Source organism: Anas platyrhynchos, chromosome 3 (assembly GCF_047663525.1).
Source record: "Anas platyrhynchos isolate ZD024472 breed Pekin duck chromosome 3, IASCAAS_PekinDuck_T2T, whole genome shotgun sequence".
Classification (NCBI taxonomy): domain Eukaryota; kingdom Metazoa; phylum Chordata; class Aves; order Anseriformes; family Anatidae; genus Anas; species Anas platyrhynchos.
Genome location: NC_092589.1, coordinates 17732925 through 17758847, shown reverse-complemented (window position 1 = coordinate 17758847; position 25923 = coordinate 17732925). Strand labels below are relative to the sequence as shown.

General features: G+C 38.4%; 1 protein-coding gene across 38 annotated transcripts in view; it reads right to left on the bottom strand.

Moving 5' to 3' along the window:
- The window catches only part of NRXN1 (neurexin 1), a 709571-nt gene that overhangs the window by 38008 nt on the left and 645640 nt on the right, over positions 1–25923 (bottom strand). The window contains exon 1 of one of the 38 annotated variants that reach the window (XM_027453596.3): positions 10964–11078. The exons of 36 other annotated variants lie outside the window; for them this stretch is intronic. In XM_027453596.3, the coding sequence (XP_027309397.1) occupies positions 10964–10996 (33 nt within the window). In that variant the 5' untranslated portion in view covers positions 10997–11078. Of the gene's footprint in view, positions 1–10963; positions 11079–25923 lie in introns of those variants that run through there. One more of the 38 variants, XM_021267238.4, reaches the window with a different exon arrangement.

Genomic DNA, 25923 nt, shown 5'->3' with positions numbered 1-25923 from the left:
CCTGGTCTGTTACTTACAGAATTTACCAAAAGAAAGAAAAAAGTTACAAAAAGTTACAAAAATCTTATCTTACCATTACTACAGCTTTTTTTTTTTTTTTTTTTTTTTTTTTTTTAAGATAATTAATTCCCCTGTGATGTAGGCAACCCTCCCAGCACTCAGGTTTTTCATTCCCAGTGGGGTTTGTATGAAGCACATCAAGGTACCATCTATTACTTATGAGACTGCAGTAAAGTCTAGATGCATGCAGTTTCTCCATCTATATTGCACTTTCCAAAAAACTTGGTTCAGTATGCTAAAAACCACCTCAACTACAAACTACACACCCAGCCTGAGCATGCCTGCAATTAATTTCCTAGAATATTTTATTCACAAGCACATCTGTTATACCATATTCTACCACATTCAAGGGACTAAATAAAAGCCCGTTGTCTGCCGTCAGTAGGCATATAATGCATCAATCTCATGCAAAACAATAGCATTGCTTTCCTTAAAACAATGGCTGGAGGAATTGTATACTACAGAGGATTTCTGCTAGATGAGCACAGCAATCTTAATTGAGATTTAATGTTTACTTTACCTGGTTAAGCACAGAGCAAACACCAGAGAAATTACTGTGAAACAAACAAACACAAAAATGTTCAAAAGCTAATTAACAGTAGTTGAAACTTGCTCAGTTCAAACAATAACCTGCCCAAGCAACAGGCGCTTTTCAGCACGGCGATGCTTAGCCTCACAGATAAACCTTTGAACCTGCTGTGTGTGTTGTTGCAGGCACCCAAACCACTAATTAAAATGGGATAACTCAAAAGAAAGCATTATCTTACCTGCAGAAGAAGAAAATGACTAAATATTTAATTCTTCTCTCATAGACAGTGAACTAGAAAATAGGCAAAGTGAGTATATGTGCGTTTGTGGGAGACTGTTTAATCCCTCTATTTCATAATGTTTAGAAAGATACAATCACCATTTCACAGCTGCTTTCACACAGGTCATTGTTGTACGACTCAAAACTTCATTAAGGTGTCAATTCAAAGGCTGGCAAAGCTTTCCATACAGCTGGGTTGAGCTTTAGATCAGACACTAACTGGGAAGTCTGCACTACCTTTACCAGTGTTAAGGATCAGCTTGAGTGAAGAGGTCTCCCATTCACTTCTTGCAATGGTTTTAATCTTGCCACTTTTACTTGCAGAGGACTACATATATTTAGCAACACCAGAGGTTCAGCAAACTCATTATTCTTGACTAACGTCCAAGCATTTTGAGCCTCCACCCCCCCACCCTCCCCCCCCCCCCACTCTTAGACAGCCAAACTAAAACTAATTTCAGTCCTGATCCAAACCCAGCTGAACTCAGTAAGAATACTCCCTGCTTCTTGTTATATGGTACAATCACCCATGATCTCCAAGAGTCTTCATTAAGCTTTATTTTCAGGGTGTCCTGCTGTATCTGATCTGGTAAGAGAGATACAGTTTACAGAAGCATGAACTGTAACACTTCAATGCAAAACTGAGAGCTGGGGACACAAGAGAAAAACAGTACTTTCATGAAAGGAACAGCTCTACATTAAAACATAGAAATATGCAAGGAACAAATAGCCTTGATTATTCTAGGTAAGAAAATTATCAGTAAAATGGAATGGCAGAATTTCAGAAATACACAGAAAACCTGATCAGACATAGTATCTAATCTTCTTAAGCAATTAGGACCACTTTCAAAGACTCGTTCTATTTCTCATCATAGTTGGTCTACTCTCCTCATTCCATGTGTTTTTAACTACCAGAGATAACAAGGATATGGATTAATGACTGATTTTAATGACATGTAACACTGGTAACATACATATAATGCAGTAATTGTATAAGAAAGTGTCTCTAATCACTTCAAGGATAAGAAAGTGTCTCTAATCACTATCTACAAATCTGCCAGTTTGCCTTTAAAAGTACAGCCCTAACCTGTCAAAATCAAATTGGATTTTCATTAAAGGTTCAACATTCATAAATGAAAGACAATTAAAATAATTTAAAAATCAAACAGCAAAAAGCCAGAATTGCTTTACAAGAAAACTCTCCACCTATTTCATCTTCAAATGCATCTCCCACTTCTGCTCCCATCCCATGTCAATGAGATCTAAGTAGAAGTTTTCAGAAGTAAGGGTGAATTCATCTGCTGCAAATTCACTGACTGGGTCTTCAGGGCTTATGAAAGATTACTCCCGCTGCTGCCAGAGGGCATTTTGCCTGGATAAAGATGAGTTTGTACTTGGAAAAATCTACCAGCCTCTGTCCTCAATAGGTTCTCTGGATGTTCTGATCATTAAAAGAGGAGCCCCCAGATTAGGACTAGTTGGTCAGTTGTTCCATGGTTACTGAGACATGTTCTTAGATAAAGAAGATAATAAAAATAAATAAATGAACTGTTGCTAACAGACCACTTTGGCAGAAAACATGGTTATTCTAGATAATGACACAGTTAATATACAGCAGTATTTTTCAGATAATGGCTGCCTTCCCTAGGATGATGGGGAAAGGCAACCCCAGAGGTCATGAGATATTGTGGCTACACCACTGTGTTAGTCAGGGTCAAGCATTCATTGTCAAAATTTTGAAGCACAGATACGCAGAACTAGATCATGTCACATAGCTTCTGTTTTACCCCTGAAAAATGTATAAATCTAGTTATTATAATAAAAATAAAATGATGACTTAAAAAATGGCAGTTTTGAACACGAAATCAGCAAACTGAGAATTATTGGTGTCAGGAAAGAAGCATCTGAAAAATTTTCAGTAATAAGAATCTAGCTTAGGCTAGAAGGGAGGTTAAGATGCCCTACTGTTCTTGGTTTCTAAAAAGGGACAAGACTGCCCAAGACTGGTTTCCCAATCACTGACTCAATTAAGAAATATTTTCACTTTCTGCAATGTATGTAATTCTTTCTTCCACCATCTCTGAGAATTTAATCAGGGCTTACTACATTATTTTATGGAGTGCTCTTCAGGACAATATCAACTGAGAAGTTAGGGGTAGCACATCTGTCCAAAGAAGGTACTCTACCTGAAATCAGTTTACTTAAATGCAATCGTTTTCCTTTTTATCAGAGCTGAGAGCTATCTGTGATCATTCTCAAATATATAAGCTGTCCTCCACAGCTGAACCACTGCAGAGAAGATGGGAGCTTGCGTATCAAATATTTCTACAACTCTGCCTGAATAGTAGAAACCAACTATTGACTGGTCTTGACATGAAAATATGCACACACGTATAAGTGCTATAAGACATGAAAAACAGGCGCTTTGCAAAGCTTACCATGAACTGAACATGGGTTAGTGAAATGGTGACATAAACGTGTAGGTGAAACTTTCTCCAAAATGCCAGAATAATGCTATTAATAGTTGTTTTACACAATTCTTGCTTGGTTCCTCAATTCAGCTAAAACTTAGAAGACAACTGTTTGCTGTCACATTCAGAAATTAGAGGAATGAGACGTTCCCAGCAATGGATGAAAGAGCACATCTCAGCTAGAAATACTGGAAATGCTTCATTCGACACCAATTTTGCAAGGAAGCAGGGCCAGGAAGCCTGTGACCCCCAGTGCCAAGCCCCTGTCTGTCTGAATGTGCTTGGCTAACAGAGACACAGACTCTAGCTTGGCATCTGAATAAAGCTAGTTACCAAGATGTGAGAGAACACTGTTTAACCAACACTTTTCACAGCTTCTGTTGGTCTTAATCCAGTCATCAACACAGCTAAGGCAACATCTTTCCATTTTGCTCTCTACAGCTCATCGGTAGTAGAGACATATGACACGCACTAATAGTCTGACACTCAACTGATGCTGCTTACAGTTCATTCAAGGGGAATAATGTTATTTTCTGGGGTCATCTTACTATTTAGTAGTCTTGGATGGTCCTGTCTAATTAATCACAAGGAACTGAGAGTCTTCTCTTGGAAATGAAATGGATAACAGTTGAAGTAGGCTTTCAATGGCTATTAGGCACTTTACACTACATTTTTAGATCACTTACCAGGGTTACTTTCAGTTGCTTTATTCCAACATATAACAATACCTGAGGTTGAAAAGCTGACTTTGATCTCTGAAGCCACCTGGATACTGGGCTATAAAAAGAATAAGAGGAAGCCTACTAGAGCAGTCACGTCACAGTGCAAGAAAGGAGCAAGGGTCATGGATCAGCTGCCAAAGCCCCTCATCCTGCTGTTGCTGCACACTGCAAGAACGATCCCACTGTCATAAAAGCTGCTGCTCTTTCCTGTTTCAGATGAATCACCTACATAGCACTCAGAACAGATATTACATACAGTTAGGATGCAAGCAAAATGGTCTCAAACAGACTTTTCCAGGACTAGGTTGATCACCTCAGTTGCTTATTTTAGAGTGCCAGAAAACAAAGATCAGATAAAGTGACAGATACACTCTTATGGACTTCAAAAAGTGGATATTAATTCCTTTCTAACTGCCTGCTATGAAAAACCAGTGAAGTTTGAATGTCAATCTGTATCTTTTCTGCCTCCTTCATTACCAGAAGTAACCCTGAAGTAGTATTTTGCAAAAGTTGCCTTCACAGCCTTTTCAGATGTCTCTGCTACAATTTCACTTATATTACCCACATTTACATCCAGTAGAAAGGGGGATTACATAGAAATATAAAATTTCTGCACAAGTAAAGCTCCAAAGGTGTGGGTTAAAGCTGGTAAAGATGACAGTTGTCAGCATAGTTTACAGAAAATTGTTGGGTCCTACTTCAGTATGCCTCCAGGCAAACATCATGCAACCAGCAATTGAGCACTTAAGATGCAGAAGTAAATTACGCTTATTCTCTCCTAGCCATTTTGTATGCCTTGACTGCTGCAAGAGATAGCAGAAACTTCCTGCTGCCTACTAAGTTACCCAGAATAACTTAACTAAACAGAGAGGAGTAGCCAAAAGGCTTTTCTCTGAAGTCTTTTCCTAACCAAAATTGAACAAAGCCAACCATGATTCAACACGCGTTGAATGCAACATGGGAATCCTGCAGAGATTCCCCACCGGGCCAGGCTAAGTTTAAGCCAGTATAACCATAGGATGCAAATGACATTTCTCAGGACTGAGCCCAAAAATGCACAAGGGAGTGCTGCTCCAGCACTGTGCCCTTTACGCCTAGGAAGAGAGGAGAGCTATTTCTGGCAGTGATGAAATGGGGGCTGCAATCAGTCACTAATGGTCACAAGGGACTCGGCAGATCCACAGACACAGAGGGCCCGGGGCTTCTCAGGCTGTTCAGGGCAGATGGACATCCTCTATGAAATCACAAGCTACATTTTTAGCTTGGCTTTGCAAACTGCTGTGAAGCTGGCATGCACTGGGGGAAGTGAGCTTGCCCAGGATACAGCGCTTGACGTTGACCTCAGCGTCACAGAACATATTCACATTTGGGAATAGAGCTAACCGGAGGTTTTTTGTTTGTTTGTTTTTTTACCATTCACTGTGATTTTGGATGAGCAGTCCCCCCTCCCCCTCACAGCCATCTTGCTGCTCTGAAAGGTGACAGACTTTTGCTCTTCCTCAAGCTCCATTATAATCAATTCCTCAGTTCCCCATCTCTGATGCATCACTGACATTTAACACCACTATTTAATATACCCGTGTAGTATGTAACACTGAATTTTAGTCCACATCCCTGTTAATGAGGAACTGTAACATTAGTGAAGTACTCACTCAAAAACATGCTTTACTCCTAATGGCCATATGAACTCCATTTGTGTACTCTACTGTACAATATACTCTACACAAATAATGTACATTTGCTCATGTTCTATGTACTCTGTGGGCATCACATTTCTTAAAGACCTGTTGGTCATGCAAGACAAAGCAGATGAAAACTAAGAGCTGTTCTCCGATCCCTTGATGCAGCTCTGCCCCAGATACAATGTCTGCTTTGAGAGAGCTTTAAATATTGGTTGTGGTCACAGTGCAGATGCAGAGACCTGGGTGCTAGCCACCATTTTCCCAAATCTGAACTTGCTCACAAACATCACAGGCTTACTGGTTTTAGTTAACAGTTCAAAAAAACCTTTCAGACAAATTTCAAAATGTCCTGAAATTTCAAAATGCCTGAATGCTCTAAGGTAAAGCAACACTAAACAACAACAACAACAAAAAGTATCTCCCCCAGCCTCGAGTACAGAGCAAAGCTACAACAGCGTATGTAATGATGAAGCCTTAAGATCTTATACTGAGAGTGAACTATGAAAGGAGTTTCAAAATGAGGTAGAAAAGACAATGAAAAAAATCAGAAGAACTACAAAAAAAGAAAAAAAATCAAATACAGAACTTGTAGAAACTTAAAATACTTTAAGCGTCTATTTCTTGTAGCTTAGCTTTTATTGGTTTACAGCCATATTATAGCCATGTTAGAGAAACCAACCAACAACAAGGGAGTAACACTGCATTTCTTGGTCACAATAATCTACTCTGTGCTGAAGTCCATAAGTTATTATATTAATTTCTAGATTTTATCAAAAAACACATCGACAGACTTAAACCAGAAAGTGTTCTAATATCATGGGTGTTACAGACATTCAGTGTGAGAAATGCTTTGTAGATTTTTACACCATCTGAAAGCTTCCTATTTATTCACTGGCAAGTAATCATTTAGTTCATGAGACGGAACTTAAAATGAATCATTTTGGTGAAAATGCCATCTTGTTCATTTTCCTCTTCAGTTCTGATACACATTTAGCAACAATCCACTAAGAGATAGCTTAGAATTCATAGTCTCTGCTATGTAGTGCTACTTAGACTTCTTCCGGGGATAACAAATCAATGACTTCAAAGTCAATGAAGAAACCTCCATTGACTTTAAGGTTGACGGAATTTCACCCTAAATCCACCTTTTTTGGAAACCCACCCACACTGCTACACAGGACCAACCTGCCTGTCCGCAGATGACCAAATTATCTGCACACTCAAAACATACATTCTAAGCACTGACTTTTTCATATAGATTTTTAAGCTTTTTGTTTGTTTGTTTGTTTGTTTTTCCCCCCTAAATACATTCTAAAACTTTAGTAGAGAAAAATAAGCAGTGGTTCTTGCATCTTCTCTGTATTGTCTTCATATGGTACTTAGATAGGAAGTATTACTTGGAGCTTCACCCAAAAGGTATGGCAAGATAAGAGCTGAAAAAGAGATGGACCCTATTTAACTGCGTGCAACTATATAGCTAAATTTAATTATGAGGCCTATAGGGAAAAATAAAGTACAAATCAGATGCACACAATGATAAAAAGAGAGATGCAATACAGAAAAGCATAGCAGAATGCTATGATCATTCACACAATCCCATGAGACCAACCTCTCATAATTTTGTCATACCCTTCCTGAATCTGCTGCTTAAATCAGCTTTCAAGAGAAGAACAATATACCCTATGTATTGAAAACAACATGTCAGAAACATTAAAATTAAAAAGAGAGAGAAAGAGAACAATACAGCCGGAAATCCACAGTTTCTGCTGGCTGAACACGCAGAGCAAATGTAAAATTATATTTTTGTGGCAGAAAAGCTCATCGGTTAGTCACCTAAAAAACCTTTGTTAATTTGTAGGAATTCATACTCTAGAAACAAATAAATGACTACACTTTATATTGGTACCCACAACTAGAAAGAATGATAAAATGTTTCAAGCTATTAAAAATGTCATCCAAAAAGTTATAAAAGACACTTCCTGCTTATCAACAGGTTCCAACTGCTGGGCTTCTCCCTGGATAAGACTGAAATCAGTGTTTTCCTCCACTAGTTACCTTGACCATTAACTTAGATACACAAAACCCAACCAAGCTGTAACACCATCAATAACCGTGTGGAGACATAAGGAGGTCTAAAGACAGGGAACAGCTGCTGTCAGCAGTGGCAATAGGTGACCCAAGGCAAAAGAATGTCAGAAGAGAGTGAGCAATCCTTTTGTGACACAGAGCTGCTTCAGTTTAAGAGTTTAGTTTACGTGGACACTAGAAAAGCACTGTAGTTGTCAGTCATTGTAAACAGATTGTGGATGGATAAACTGACAGTGGTCCAAGATCTCCCATTTATTTGGGTTGCAGAAGGTTAAATTGTTCCTTCACCTGTGTCACTAAAATACTCTCCCAACTATATTTTTGTTACTTAATCTACCTGGCACAGAAGCAAGTTCAAAAGAATGAGATTCTTCTTTAGAAGCATCAGTATTTCAGTCTTTGTGCACCCATGGTTGGTACTCCATGCAAGTACCTTTTCTAATGGCAACAGGAGATGGCTACACCTCCTCTGCATTTCCTCCAGGCCGTAAAGCTATGCTGACAACTCGTAACTTTTTATGTTGTCTTGGATGTACAAGGTCAAAAAATAAATCCTCTCTCTGTGTGGCTGGGGTTCTTGCTAAATCAGCATTACTCCAAGACATAAAGCACAGCTGAGATTTTAAACATTGTCCTCAGGCTGTTTGTCTCTCCTGAATTCCTGTTGAATATTGATTTGGGATTTAAAGGTCCAGCTGCCCATCTAATCAGGTTGCCCCAGTCTATACAAACTTTGACTGATTAATTGGTTATTTTAAATGTGTAGATACCTCAAGGTCTAAAGAACATGGACAACACAAACTTTTCTTCCCTTTCTTTATGCCACAAGGTTTTAGATCAAACTATATCACTGCTGAAATACAGGTTTGTGCTTCAAGATACAATCACCAACTGGATTTTTCTGTGCATTTCTTTATCAGACATATCTAAGGCAAATATGCCTACTAGTTTTAGTTATAATAAATCCTAAAATACCAGAAAAATCACTTAATATTAAACTTGAGACCACATGTTGGCTTGTGAGATATTCATAACTTTAGCAGACCTTACATTAAGCAAATGGAATTCCTTTTATACATGTCATCTGGATGCATCTCTCCACAGGTGAGCTACCATCTAGGCAGGTTTAATGGACAATTCCTCAGGCTGCCCTAGCAATTACTCCTGTGCTGACCTGGAAGGATCATTAATATCAGGGAGTTGAGAGGCAATTCAATTTCCATGCTGGCTCAGCCCTAAGCTTCTTCTAAGTAGATGCTGTCAGCTGTGTCAAATTATATATGATGCCTAGGTGATGCAGAAGACTATTAGAAGTAGAGCTGGGAATGACAAACTCTACTCACAAAGTTTTCAGCCTGAACTTGGACAATGGCCTAAAATACCAACAGGCCACAACCATTTAGCACTGGAAACTAGCAATGACCCCAAATATTATATTTTGGGGAGAATTGGGAAGAGCAAAACCACGTAAGAATTAACCCAGGACAATAGGATAAGAGCCGCTTTGCAGAGTTACATATTGGGAGATTTAAATGCATAAAGAGAAAAAGGACTCACTGGGCGAACTTTGAGGAAGACCAGCTAAGAAATGCAAACAGGATTACACAATATACCAGGTACATCAAAATTACAAAGTTTTGATCCTCAACACCACAGCTGTGATCCAAAACACAACAAAACAAAAAACTCATCTCCAATTCAGCAGGTAACTTTTTTTTACAAATATGCCATGAAAGTGCCTCCCCCACCCTCCTGACCATAAATCCCCTCAACATGCTGGTTACAACCTGAAAACCGGGATAAATCTGACCACGCATCTTCCACACTTTATTATCCTCAGATTAATTTAAAAGAGAAAGTGTAAGAAAAGCCTTTCCCCTTTACTTTCTGCCTAGTGAGTGGAAAATTAGACATTTTGTACAGACAGAAGCTGTTGATGCCCCTCTTTAAAAGCCCCTTTACCTTATTTGGCAAATCATTTTTTCACCCTTTTCTTTGCCCACTATCACGACACAACCATCCCACCCGGTGCCAGTCCTGGCTTTGCCAGGAGAATTCCCATGGTGCCTGTGCCAAGGCATTTTAACTCTTCTTGGGAAGGAAAAGGAGCAAGCAAACACCAAACTCCTCCTCAGAGGAGCTCAGCACTCTCCCACAAACATACCTCACAGCTTGTTTTCAGGTAACATGGAAAGCTTTGGAATCTATGCTCTTTTCAATTAGATGCCTTGGAGTTTTATTTTTATTATTATAATTATTTTTTCCTTATAAATAAATTAATTAATGCCCTTGCTCTTTGGTGTTAAAAGCAAGCAAAAAAATCATCAATCCTTAAAAATACACAAACACTTTTCATTGTAATAAACATGCAGCGATTTACCCTCCCCCAGAAGATTAGAACGAACTCCTTTAAAAATTAAGCTACTTTGCATTATATATCATGAAATATTAGTCAATCAGAGATAGTCATTCATTTGTATGCAATTTTTCTTATCAAAACATGCATATAACTCACAGAAATTCCAGTAGTACAAATGCTTACTGAAACAAATCAAATCAAAACAAATACACACATACGTACACACACATACACGCATATTCTGAGCCAAAATGAAAAGCATGCATGGTCAGGGTTTAAGCATCATTTAAGCCAAAATAATTGCTAGATTATTAACAACAAAGCAGCCTGGCAACTATTTGAAGCAGTTTTTTATTCATGCTTTTATTTAATTCTTCTCAGTTTTCCTTTCCTTTATACTCGTTTGCAGCAAACATGCTAAAAAAGCATCCCTATTGTTTAAAAAAGCAGAAGAGAAAAACAGAAGCATCCATGCTCAGGGTACCAAAGCATTATTTTCTTGGAGCAGAAAAAAAAAAAAAAAAAAAAGCACAATTTAAAAGCTTTTCTATATTTAAAACAGATATCGTGCAGAAATTTGATCTTAATATTAATGACATGCAATCTCCAAGGAGACATAACATATTCTAATTAAAAAAAAAAAAGTCATTTTCAGTAATCGGTGCAAAAGCCTTTTTTTTTTTTTTCCTCGCTCTCAGACTAATGGTATCTTAAACCCTGCATGCTGCAGTGCTTCGCCTGTGCTCTGCATCGGCTGTGAGAGAAGAAGCTACCTGAGAGTTTTCACAGTGCCATCTCATATCCATGTCTGCCTGGCTACCCCTGCGTGCTTATAGCTTTTTTTTTTTTTCAGCTTTTTTTTTTTTTTTTTTTCTCTCTCTCTTAATTCTTAATGGAAAATCCTAGGAAATTTAGTCCATCCTCTGAAATCAATACTGGTGACAGGCGCGCTCCCTGCCTCCGCGGGAGCCGGGGATGATGGATCGCCTGCGCATCAGCCCGCCCTATCAGTGCCCCGCACTCGGGCGGCGCCAAGGCAGTGGCCGCGCCCGGCGGCGCGCAGCGGGGACCCGCCGCGATGCGGAGCCTCCGCGCAGCCCCGCGCTGGGACCGGGAGGGGATGGAGAGAGGGGGGAGAGGGAAGGGGAGCGCTGCCCGCCGCCCCCGGCCCCTTGTTTCCCGCGGTGTTGTCGGGTGGAACCGTTCCCGCGGCTTTTGATGGAGCTTTAGGTGTTGAAGGGTGTATAATGTATAATAAGGCTGAGCTCACAAAATAGCACCGCAAAATCACAACAGCGACAGCAATAATAATAATAATCCACCCAAACCCGCAAAATGGAAAAGCCTGCCTTCATTTTGAAATCTCTCCCCACCCTATTGAATCTCCGACCCGACACATAAACAAGCAGCTGGGCTGGCTATGGGAGCTACAGTAATTCTTCTGCAGATATAAGCATCTGGATCACCTTATGGAAACCTTTTCTGTAACGTATATCCATTATCACCGATCACAGTGGGAAACGGGATCGATTGCATAGCTCTGTGTGGGGAGAGAAATGCCGGTAGCAGCCTTGACAAAGAAAGCCACGTGTGAAAACACTTGGGTCAAGCCAGTCAACAAACCAAACCAAACCAAACCAAAAAACCTCAAACTACATTATCGATTCAACAGATACCTTGTAAAATAATACAACTTTCCTGTGATCTGCCCTAGTGAGGGCTTTGCCCTTCTCATTTCCTCCGTCTTAATAGTTAGAGTGAATCCTGGCAGCTACAAGTTTAAAGTTAACACATGACTCTCCTGCAGGACTTTTCCTACATCCCCTACAACAACACAGAGTAACAGATGTCTCCACTAAGGAAGATGACAAGCGATCTACAAAAATGTTGGGTGACGTGAGCTTTGCAGTTCCCTTCACAGAAGCTCGGTGATGATAAGGCTGTCCTGACACACATCTGTTTGACAAGCATCATGTGTTGCACATTTCATTGCTTACTGAGTGTTCCCTTCCCTTTGATTCTGATGTTATCCAGCTCAGTGCTATCTTCTGTTTACAGTTGATTGTCCCTTTACTAGTAACGAGCCTTTGGCAGCAACTGCATCAGCCTGAATCTCACAGGGTTGGGTCTATCTTCTTTAACTGTACGTTTAATCTAGTTTATCTTAAATTCTAAAGGCATTTTGAAATTGCAACAGCAGTTGATAAAATACACGTCCACATGCAAATTACTGCTAAAAGCCAAGTCGCATGGCAGTGAAACAAAACTAGTGCTATGTCTTTATAACCTCAATATACTTCTTCATGGAGGAAAAAAAATAAATAATAAAAAAAACAGAAATGGATTAATAAGGTCTCCGTATAAGAACGTTCTTCCTCCTCAAAACACAGAGCCAGGTTTAACCCTCAGCCATTGGCAGTGGCTCACCTTATTTGGTAGGCTTACACAGCAGTGTGTAGATTTTTAATATTCGGTCATTAAATCACAAGAACATGCAATATGTGTCTGCAATTTTCCCTATCAACTGATGAATAACCACAACAACCCAACTAGATAGCAGCAAGTCCACTTGCTGGACATGGCTGCTGTCTGCATACATTGGAAGGAAGGAAGAAAGGAAGGAAGGAAGGAAGAAAGGAGGGAGGGAGGGAGGAAAGGAAGAAGGGAAGGAAATCACACCTAAATGAGAATAATAAATGCAATTTTAAGTAGTCCAAATTATGGGATACTTTCAGATTTACTAAGTAAAACTTTCTTTAACCCTGACACATGCCTTCCTGAAAGACAAGACTAAATTATCCTTAATATTTTTCCTGAGGCAGTGTTTTTCGGTGGTATGATTCTACAATAACACTATTAACAGTCATTAACTACCGTATGTCCTACGTGATGTTATTTGAGGGGACAAACATAGCAATAGCTACAGTGGTCTGAAGGAGGGCTGGCAGATCCCGACTCCTCTCAAATGCTGAGCGGATGTTTGTAAGGATGGGATGCTGTCTGGGAGGCTTTGCTTTAAGTGCTAAGAAAAGTGGTGCACAAAGCAGCTTGCTGTGAGCCATATTTCATCAGAAAGTATATATTTCATCTGTATGTACAACATACAGATGCTGGGTGCCCAGTGTGAATTGGTTCTGGTCACCAGCAAAAAAACAAAGCAAAACAACAAACAAACAAACAAACAAAGAACATTGTGGAATTTATCCTGTTTCTCTTGCTTATGGGACCTGACCTTTACATTTTCAGTGATCCATGGAAATGAAGAACATCACTCCATCTAAACAGTCTTGGGGTTTTTCTTTTTATGAAAATGTAGCTGTACCTACATCAAGTGTGATACAATGTGGTGTGATATGGAGATACAATAGACAATATGGTTATGATAGACCTCTCCCAAAGAGTTCAAAGACACTGTAAGAATTATGGGCTCAGCAGAGCAAAGCAGTTGAAAATGTGCTTGCCTATACATGTAAGTATTTGTGAGTTTACATTGAAGCAAAGTCCTGAGTGCTTTGTTGAATCAAGGCCAAATATATACATATATATATATACATATATATATATACAAATACTAAAACTAAATGCATGGATGCAATGAACCTGAATTTGAGTATACACTCTCAAGTTGTACTTGAGAGTTTTGCTGAATGTACATATTTTGCCAAATACATACAAAATACCACTTGAAAACCTGCTTGATGATGCACTGAGGGATAGCAAATGAGTAGTATAGCACATATTTCATACCAAAGGAGATAGTTGTAAATATCACAAAGACAAACCTACATAGTTATTAAAGAGAAGTAACATCATTATGTTTGAAAAACCTACAAAAAAGACATAAAATCCAAACACATAGCCAAGAACAGATGTCAAATTTGAGATTTGATTTCAATCTGATATATTAATTAGACAAGAACTGTACAGACGCATCATCATTAAAATCCTTGCTAGTATAAAGAACAAAGAGTTAAAACTTCTGTAATTTATCTAGGATAGAGATCTACCCAAGAGCAAAAAAGCTCCCTTTTTCTGCAAGATTGTAAGATAAAATTTTATCAAAAAAAAAAAAAAGCAAACAAACAAAAAAAGTGGACTTCCAATTCAGCTAAAGGTAGAGGCCCTAAGTTTTTACACCTCAACCCCTCAACCTAAGTGTGGGCACAAATGAAGCAGCTACAGATGAGAGTGAGGCTTTTTAGATATAATTATTTTCTGTATCAACATATAACATACTTAAACCCCATGTGATGAAAAACAAAAAGCATGCGGTAGTTTGCATGAGTTTATTAATGAGTCCATATATGTGCACACATTGGTACAATCCTAGATAGACACTTCACAGGCTGAAATATATTACTCAACACTTCTAATGCTCTTAATGAATGTGAAAGTCAGGTGAGTTTTACATATAAACTTCAGAGTGTCCTTAGGAATTACACTGGCATTTCAGCTTGAGAGTTGTATCTCTCTCATGCTCAGGTGGGCCTCCACTACCCAGTTACCTATTAAGTCCCTAAATACTTGGTAGGAAACACATTTGACAACTTTGAGACATATGTGGATTTGCAGTCTACCAGGGGAGAAGGGGGGAATTTCACAATTACACATACACAAATTCATTCCTATCCAGAGAAAACAGGGATTAAGGAAGCAGTCTTAGTCACAGGAGAAATGGGACAGAATTTGGGATGTTGTCAATGTGACACCTTCTTTGCTTTCCCTCTGGAGACTTCTGCAAGACTCCACTCTGCTAAACTACCCAGCTCTGAGAAATAAATGTCAGTGTCAACACTTCCTGTCATCTATGTAACACTTAGTGTACTCTGCACCTGTGACAAAATTACCCCCTTCTGGCAGGAAGTCTGTAATCTTGTTCCCAGAGGTCTGAACTTCCCCATCATGCTGTCAGCCAAACTGCGCCTATCAGGCCAGCCTGGGGATACCTCTGTTCCCACAGATCTTGGGAAAACAAGCTTGACAGTGATGGAAATCTTTAAGAGAACTTCCTTCCCCCACTTGAAAGGTCAAGATCCTTCGTCTTTAAGCAAATTGAAGCAGGAAAAAAAAAAGTCTTTGGGGAAAAAAATTACCCACTCAAGAAACTATAATTTAGATCAAACCTACCTGTTTGGAACTAACAGCTGCCATCAAACTTGAGTCCCAAAGCCTATGCTGCCAAGAAGCAAATTAAATGTCTTTTGCTGGGCATACATATATTTTCGTTCTCTGCTTCCTATTACCTCCTACTTTTTATTTCTTACCTGTCTTTCTGCTCTTTCTAAATCCTCATACACCTGGTTAATCAACACAGCCATAATAATACACAGGGAAAACTTGATGATTTGCAGCTATTATGCTAATTATACAGGGCATGTTGATTTTTTCTCAATTGTCTCCATAAATCACTATTCTTACCATTCCAAATATTAACATTACCTGATTGTTCACACCTATCTGGTTTAGTTGTTAAGTCCTCACTGCATTTTCTGGGATGGAGGGGACAAATGTTATGCAAAGATACAGAGTTAGAAAGGGGGAAGAAGTCAGCTATTTTTACTGAACCCTTCCCAAGGACGATTAAAAGCAAACAGTTGAGAACTAGCATTTTTGAAATGGCAAAATTAAACATCATTGGAAGCATGTTTACAGCTGAACACCTGTAGAAAAATGAAGAAGCAATTGTGCCCCTAGACAGATCCTGTCTACAAAAGCAGATACAAAGAAAGAGTGTAAGATATCCCCAACTGGAAAAAAATAAATAAAAAAATTAAAAGATCATTTGAGAAAACCTCAGAGCAGCATTCTGAAATTTTGGAGGTATCATGCCCACATATTGTTAATTAAAACTAATCAAAATGATAATGTGTAATTATTCACAAATGCCCATTTGATGCCTATATCTACACAAAGATACCGGGTGTGACACACAGACATCAAGGACAGGGCTGAGATCACCCCTTAAGCGATCTGGGAAGTATTAAGGCTGCCTTAACTAGCACCTGCCTGTCCATTGTCCTTGCAGAGACATCATCTGACTTGACTTCTGCACCTCTGTACAGACAACGAAGTCTTCATTCTTCCCAAGGGGGGATTCTTGGGGGTCTATCTGCTCCTTTTTTATGGAGGCACCAGAAGCGCAGAACAGTGATGTACTCAATCTCTTCTGTGTGTCATTTTAAACCAACACCCAACAATTTTACAGGTGGTGTTCTCTGCCCATCATCATTTTATCCATTTCTGTGGATGTAGTTCAGGCCCTGTGTTTGTTAGAGAACCTGAATTACCTCCAGAGGCTCAGAAGGGTGGATGAGTAGAAGCAAACCTCTAAATTACACACATATTCTCTCCTCCTGCAAACAGCAATGGGATCTAAAGGGGAGGGGAGCAGGAACTATCCTCCAGCATCTGCACGAACAATGTATGCTTCCCAGAAAATGGACAAGAAGTTGCAATGGGGTGAAAAACACAAGTCAAAGGGGGAAATAACGAGAGAGGCACACATCTGACTTTCCCTATGACTGTGTTCTGTATTTTTTTTCCCACCAAATGAGAAACAGAAAAATAAAGAAAAATAAGCCATTTTGCTCTTTCCTTCAGGGTATATAAGGCACACCTATGTGTGTACAAATAAATAAACTGGATACAACTGCAATGAGGCTATCTTGTAAACAATGAAAATATTTATACTTTTTCATACCTTTGTCAACATTTGATTCGATACTTAAATGTTTTAATATGATAGTGCGTTTCACAAACAAATTGGTGCAAAATGATTTCCTCCTTAGTTACACTCTGGGACTTCCATCAGCTTCAGCAGAGTACAAATCAGTAAAGATTTCACCTCCTTGTGTCAGCCTCCTGCACAAATAGCAGGGGCAAGTGCATACAACACAATGTATACGGGGTGATGAAATGAGTACCATATGACACCAGACAGCAACTTTTAGGAGGGCAGTAACGAAAGCAAAGTCTCTTACTTTCAGTGTATTTGCGCTAAGTATGACATTGCCCTGTTCCATCAGAGCCACTTGTAGGAGCTGGGGAATTCTTGTTGCAATTCCACATTTATAAAACTGTTTAAATCTAAGACTAACAGAGCAGAGAATGCAATATACTTGGTTTGACTGATTCGGATCTTCAGTTTTCTAAAACCTTCCCGGCTGAAAGAAGATTGCTTTATTATTTGTTCTACTTTAAAATCATACCATTTCAGAGACGCCCACATAACTTAGAAATAGATGTACAAATACGTTAATTTTTGGCCTTGCTACATTTTACAGAGTGGGAGTATAAAGAAAAAAATAGAATGTGAAACTTTCCTCCTAAATTAAAGGTTTCATATCCTAATAAATAATTTCTTTGGCTGTTAGTAAACTCTTCCATTATCCTCTAATGTGGAGAAGCCCACAGAGACTGGGTGTCTGCTGCTGCCTCTTTAATAAGAAACCTGTTTTGACTGTTCTGTCAGGTAAACAGCAGAGCTGGGGCCCTATCTCTTTTCTATGCTCTGCAGAAAAATAAAGCAGCTGTTGAATAACTACTCAGATGCACACAAAAGCTCACACAGTGTAACATTGGCTGTTCATCCATGCCAGAAGACAGAGTGGTTATCCCATGACCCTGGCAATGCTTCCCTGAGTTGGGCAGCTGGGTCTTTACAGAAAGGAGGATTGACATGGATAACAGATTCAAGCAGCAGCATCTGAAGGTAGCTGAGCCTCCCATAAGCTGACAGGGATGGGAACACTGAGAGAGAAATCTTCAGACGCAAAACTAATTAATGGGTGCAGTTGTGTGCTGGTTGGTTATCAGAAGGGCTCTTATTGCAGGCTTAGAGGAAGAGCAGAAAACTAATGAAGGAATTCACATTTAGCAGAAACTATCTTGCTCTGACATCAATCTCTTGGTGAAAAGAGATGGAGGAGACTGATGGGCTGAGAAGACTGCCCATCTACAAAGCACCAAGCTGCTCATCAACCTCTCTGCCAGCAGCCAGGCTTACAAGTAAAAGATTTTATCATGGAAGAAAACAAGGTTAAAAAAAAGAAAGCCATGCAAACTATACCGTAGTCAAATCATAGTCAAATCAGCCTACAGGTAAAACCAAAATCAATGGGAAATGCTTCATTTCTGAATGAGAAACTCATATTCTCTAGAAACACAGAACAGGAAACTGAGCCCTTGGTACTCAGACAATAAAACAAGAGATGCAACAAAAAGAAATTCAAATACTTTGTGAGAATTAGAGGATTTTCATACGCTAATTAAATTACTGCTTCAGCTCAGCTGTTTTGCCATGGGCAAGAACTATACAGAAGGTTTTTTTGGAGAATAGTGGTTGGCTTTGCTTCAAGTTCATAGTATTTTAAAAATAAAGGCTAGAAGAAAAAAAAGAAAAAAAAGAGGTATACACAGCCCACAGAAATACACGGAAAATCTTCTTTGGACCATGGAAGAGGCATGAAAGGGCAAAGGAGAAACTCTGGTCTCACTGAAATCAATAGCAATTCTGCCAGGATTTAAATCCTTAGTTTTCAAAAAATCCTGAAGTCCAGCCTCCGTTTTCATACCTGTTTGGGAAGTACAGTCACCTGCAAACACAAATGGGAACACACTTTCCTCTAGCAAGCACTGCTGCCATCACCTTGGCATTCAGCAATAAGCAAGGAGAGGATACCAGCACCACTCTCCTCTCAGGCAAGACCCTTATGCTTGTAGGTCTGCTTCCTTAAAATTTTCACACGCATCTTTTATTGTTAAAGAATCTAGTTTGAAGGGGGAGCACAAGCTATGCATTGTTCTTGGGGAAGACCAGGGGTAATTTGATATATCGAACCAGCACTGAGGAACGTGCTGCAAGTGCAAAGGCTCCATTACCTACTGATGTTCACCATTTTTCAAGCTAAAACTGTGACACACTATTTAGTTTGATTTCTGTTGGTACGTACCTAGTTAAAACAACAAATTAGCCTTTTTTTTTATTTTTCTATTTTTTTTTTTACTACAAGACATGAAAAATCGAAAACATATTGCTCATCATGATATTATTCTTCCAGTCCATGTGCAGGATATTGCAGGAAAAAAAATGAGTTATATATTTTTGGCTGTTTATCTGTCAAACAGTCTGCTCGTGCAGGTCACGGTTCCATAAGCAGTCAAATAAGCTCAGGATGATAAATTCAATATTACAATACTCATGGTACAAGGCCACACTGGGGCATGTATACCCCTACATGTTGGAAACACCCTATTTGTTTTCTTCATTGTTTACTATCAAATCTTCTTATTTCTCTTTCATGCTAAGAGACAAGTAATTAGAACCCTACTAATCAATAGACCATTTTATTATCCAGTGCAGCTCTGAATAATCCCCATAATTTAACTAGCTTCTGAGAAGGCCAGCAGGGAATATGCCGAGAAAACAAAGAATTTGACAAATACCAAGGGCTAGTCAGTACAAAGCAGCTTTTAAGAAAATAAAAAAGCTACCCGAGATTATTTTTAAGTAGTGGAATCAAAACAAGTGAAATGTAAATCTGGCTTTTCTTCTTTTCATTTACAGTGAAATTGATGTCTGTGTAGCCCCAGCTAAGCGCCGGAGGTCACGCACACTGACACGCACGCCTCCTCCTGCACCAGTGAGGACTCCGTGGCCACAGGAGGATTTCTTTGCACAAAGTAAAGAAAAGGAATATGTTTCCCCCCCTCCAGGCTGAGGTTTCTCTGCTGAAACCATATGAAGAGGAGCTGCAGCACAGATGTGCTGGACCAGCAGCATCCTCAGGCCCTCTCCAGGTTCCATTAGAGCACTCGTCTTTATGCTAACAAGGAAGTGGCTTTAACACCTACATTCTAACAATAAAGAACCAGAAATATATTTCCTCCCATAATATTCATGTATTCACAGATTACAAAACCAGACAGTGCCACCAGATTTTATTTTAAAGGTAATTGAATTTTTTTTTTTGGCATTCTAGAAATGTATTTAATTGAAAGCGAGAAGGATAATTCTTTGTCTATCAAAAATGTTTTCTGTGTTTTAAATATGAGTACAGAATAAAAAGTAGGACATTGTGGAGTAGAAACATTAATTAAATAGTTTTGAATGTATTTTCTATGCTCTTTCATTTCCTTGACAGCATAGCTGCACTATTTCCTCATTTATTGCTAATGAACTAAGTATATTCTTGCTTGGTCTTGCAACAAAATTAAAACAATAAAAATATGTAAAACCAGTCTAATGTAAAATTTAAGCTGTTATGTCTATAAGAAATATTTACTACTCAAATCACAGTCAGGTTTAAATCAGAAACTTTTCAATATTTAACAGAATATTCCTGTAGCCAATGCATAAAAAAAAAAATCAAATGAATAAGACATGACAGGATGGAATCAGAGTACTTCTGGCAAAAATAAAAAAATAAAAAAAAGAGCAAGATTGAATACAGATGCAAGTGGTTGTGTATATATATATATATAAAGTAAAATGTCAAAAGTCAGTACACTTATAATTGATACAACATTCACGTTCAACTTATTTTACCTTGGAGGCCTCAACTGATGTTTTAATTTATTTTATTTATGACATTATTTCTAAATGCTTACTTGCTGCAAAATATAAGCACCGTATCAACTCTAAGGAGTTTGGGGTCTAACACACAACTGATAGATTTCTGGTGTCAAAAATCACAAGGAAAGTTTTAAACAGCCCTTCAAAGTCATGGAGTGCTGCTAGGAACCAGAATTTGGTTGGAAAATCTCTTGGTCCTGGCTACTGAACTAACATTTATTTCTTTCTAAAATCTTCTATAGCTATTTTTCACCAGATGCCATGTCAGGTCATTCTTGTTTGGATCCAGCTCTCAGTAAGACCATTCCCTCTGAGCAGGAGAGATTGGCCAAAGACCTCCTGAGACCAGTGGTGGTCCTACAGGAAGGCAGAGCTGAAGCATATTGCTTGGTACAACAGGGCTCTTTACCACCACCAGCACAGGACCTTAAATCAACTGATCACACCAGTTTGTTTTTGACTCTTATTCCTATTGGAACATGACTTTCTTGCTATTCTCTTTTTATTTCCAATGCAAGTTTATCTGTGGCCAGTTTATCCCCGTTTTCTCTCATGTCTCTTCAATCCTTTGGCATAAACGGTCCTCTCTCCCTTCTCTGGTTCACTTATTTTCATTGTTTTGCTGTGTGAAGACGTCAAAGCAAGGTATGTTCTTTTAGAGGGCAGAAATGTGAAAAAGTTCACATCAGAGGAGTGAGGATGTGAACTCACAGCAGCTCTTAAGCTCTGTGGTGACTCCCTTAACATTGCATTTTTGTGAAGTACACCAGGATGAAGACATGCACACTTCCAGTGAATACAGAGTATGGGTGTACTTCCATTTCTACATAAAACCAGAATGGCTGGCTGATGTAGCAACACCATTCTTTTTCTCCTGTAGGGACAGGCTCTTTACCAGTCAACTCTCTCCTGATAAGGGCTAGAAGTACTTTTCAACAGCCACAACACTCTGGTTTACTCATCCTGTTGTCATTCATCATGTCGAATGCTTTTACTTTTCAACTATTTCTAACTGATGAGCAATTAACTTGCAGCTGAATATCTTGTTATTCTAAAGTATGTGATTTCGCACTTAATACTAATGAATTCATCTCTCTGCTAGTACCCCAGTCCACAGGGTCATTCAGCTTGATACCTTCATTTTCTCCATATTGATAACGCCTCCTTTCTTTGTCATGCCTAATCAGCGTACCTCTACGTTCTGAGCTGTTTCTGGGCAACATTTTGCTGCTGTTCATTAAAGTTAGTGAGTCTCAAGGAAGAGGCGAGACTTGCAATCAACCAGCTCATCAGCTAGGAACAAAGCATTGGTTTTCTATTCTTCGTAGGTTGTTTCTGAAGTCTTTATCTTCTAGCTAGCTACAGCCTTTCACCTGAATCAGAATTTGGAATGTCATATCTACTGATTTATAAGCACTACAAGAACTACAAGAACAGAGACAGGTGGAATGATAACAAAAAAACAGAAGGCCAAAATCATCTGCAGCAGGAGGAAGAAGGATAAATATCAAAGTCCCTACAGAGAAAAGGAAATATTTGAGACATATCTTTATTCTGACCCACAGTGGAACATCATGTTGACGTATAAAATTCCTCCTGATAGAAAAATACACCCTCAGTTAAATGAGCAACTCTTTGATTTTTTCTTCAGCTATAATAGAATAATTGATAAATAATGCAAAAGAGAATAAGAAATAGCATGTATGTCATAGACATTGTACTTTATTGGACAGATTAAGAAAAGTTTTAAGCAGTGTGAAGGCCTCATGCTAGTTCTTTGCAGACTGGTGAATTCCATCTGTTATGAATAAATTTCCAGTTGGCACACAGAAAATTACTGCACTGTTGTATAAGCATCTTCACTACGCTTTTTCATTTATTTCTGTAATTAAAACCATTTTGAGAAAGATGTAGTCAGTTCAAGCAAATTACATGTTACAATAAAACAATTCTAGTAACAAACCGGCAGTTATTAATGAATACTCTGTTCTTTAAAGTATTAACTGAAGTAGATCCTGAACAGGATTATTACTACTCTTGGTCTTTTAAATGTGTTTTTTTTCTGCACAGAATATGGAAACTACATTTGCATAATAATCATAAATTAAGTCCAGAATTGTAATTTTATTTTTCTGAATAACCACTCTGTTTATTCATCAAGAGCTCTGAACATCCAAAATGATGAAGCAGAGGATAAGATAATAATATGCCCTTTTCATGGGATTTAGTAACTAGAAACAAAGAGGGGACTGAAGGATGAAATGTTTAAAGTAACTTTCATTGACTGGAAAAACACTGTTTACAATTCCTTATATCTGCTTAGCGTTTGCCAGCCTCTCCTCACCTCACCCATCCCCCAAGAAAAGAAACAAGGAAATAATAAAAACCTGTTCCCGTTCTAAGTAATTGTATAGAAAATACAAAAATTTCATAAAACCCAGAGCTTTTCCTAATAGAAGGGAGAATGGCTAAAAGCCTACTGGCATATTATTATAGATGGATGACTTAAACGTGTGCTCACACAAAAAGCTAGGAAAGGATCTTCTGCATAAGGGAGATGGACTTCTGTATGTGCATGTATTTGCAAATTCTTTTCCTTTCTGTTCTTGCCTTCAGGGGAACTGTTTCTGCTTATTAAAGACCTTTGTTGTCTAGGTACCTTTAGAGGAGGTACCAACCCATGTCATGGCCATAGGAGCATTGCACTCCAAGAGCGCACAGCTTGGTCAAGAAGCTCTGCAGATGTTCAGCAGTTTGTCTCTCCTCACCTAACTGCATAGGCAGCAGTAGAATCAGGACAAGTCCTGCAGTAAGACAAGGCAATGGTGAAGCCTGCTTCATTCCAAAATCTTATAATTTCACTGGGCTCAATGAATGAGACAGCACTAAGGATCATGGCCTCATACATTTGTGGGAGTTTTCACCTTTCAAGCACAGAACAATCATTCCTAGGTCATTTATACTCTGACAAGGACATGATATAAAGTCGATCATATGAAAAAATGAGCACACCTTTCTTAACATTCAGAAATCTTCTGTTAGGAAAGGACTATATAAATATACAGTACTGTCATTGCTGTTTTATTACATCAATATTTTGTAACTGGATACAAAATAATGTTTTTTTAAATGCACTGTACACAGCATTCACAAATGAAATAGTAAAGCTCCCTGATAGCTGAGCCATGGGAAAAGTGTGGTACAAGAACCACTCTTAACAATAAGCTGTAAGATGAGCTGTTTGAGAAGGTATGTAACTTGTAAATATATGTATGATTAAACATCTTGAAGCTAACATCTCCTTACATTTCCACTTTTTGCTTTGGTATCCAAAGAAATTTTTATCACGAGAGCCTTCAAAATAGGTTTTTCTCAGACTAAGAAGCAAAAGAAAGGTAGCTTTATAGTGATAAAGATTCTTATGTATGTACATGCAGTTTTTTCTCATACAAGTGATGACTTCTCCTGGATACTTCTATAGTTGAAACCCAAGAAATACACACCTCAACCAATTATATTCCCAATGTTGAAATTTCACAGTTGAAACTTTTTTTTTGCTCCAGAGAAAGAAACACCTTCAAAAATTGAAACACCATACAAAAATTGATTCAAAAAGACATCTACTTATGGCATTCAGAGGAATACCTAATTTTTATGTATAATGGATTAGAAGATTCTTCCTGAAAGTTTCACCACAAGCATCATCTGTCTCAGTGTTCCCAAGAAAGAAAATACATGACTGTTTTTTTACTACAAGGGGATAACAGAATTATGGAGAATTAGGAGATGCAAGGATGCTGCTAAAGTTCACTGAGAAACGGCAACTTAAGATATGCTGTTGCGCTGTTGCTTCAGAAAAAATATGGGAAATCGCTTTTAAGTGGAAAGATGGTATTCATTAAGTAAGTTAAGTAAAAGGGAAGAAGGATGCAGAGACTAGTCAATCAGAAATTTTCAGTAGGGGAGCAAATCTAGAAGAATGCAATTAATTATGGAAAATATGTCAAGTAATGAAAAAAAAACAAAAGAAATTCATATGGAAAAATTAAGAAATGATCTGTTGCGTGGGTGAGAGTGAACACAGAGAAAGATAACAATGTCAGATATAACATGCTGCTAAAGCTTTCTATTTCCCTATGTCCCTTTGCTATTCAAACTCTTGCAAAACATTACCTCATCTGTTGTTTTTTTTAATCCCTAGTGTGCAAACTCACATTTCACATCTTTGCCTTTTCCACTGCAGTCAACAGAACTCTTATCTAGCCAAATCACTATCACAGCAAGACAATGTCATGTACAGCTGACCGGGTCTTCAAGTACATTTGTTTTGTATCTACTAAAAATATATTCTGAATATGTTCACCCACCTCTCTTCATAGCATAAGCTCAGGGAGGTAAAACATCAAGGAATGTCTATTTTGAAATCAGTCACAGATGTATATATACATATATATATACACATACACACACACCAGGTTTGTACAGTAAGTTATAAGTAACTGGAGGAAAATGGACATGTATTGCTTAATCAGTGGATAATGCTAGAGTATCAAATACCTTCTTTAAAAGTATCATCTTTCTAGCTTCTAACCTGCAATTCTATGTAGGAAGAAAAACTTTGGCCAATAGGTTGTTTTGGCATAAAGCATTTCATTAAAATCCCTGAAATATTGGATTACTTACTTACATATATTCTTTGCAACATATTTTCCTCCAAACAATACATGTATATCAATAAAAATGCTTTGGTTTTACTCTGTTGCAGATTACTTTTGTTTCTGAAATTTCAAGAATGTTCTAATGGAGTCAGTCTTCACTTTTAAAACAATCTGCATCTTCAACACTTTAAGCACAGATGCATATACATGTACAGCCCTTCTTCTCAGAAAGCTGTTTTGGAGCAAGGGAGATAGGATGAGGTTTTTTGTTTTGTCTTTATTTGGAAACCAGTGCAGAAAGGTTATATATTTGGGTTCCCTACAGCATCTGAGGATTGAAGGAGTGTCACCAGCCTTCTCCCAATAGAGCTCTTACAGGTATCCTGAGATTCTAGAAGAGTCAGACAACCTGAGTACTTTATCTGTCCAGCAGACTGAAACCCATAAATGGCCTTCTTTCTTTCTTTTTTTTTTTTTTTTCTTTTTCTTTCTCTCTATTCTT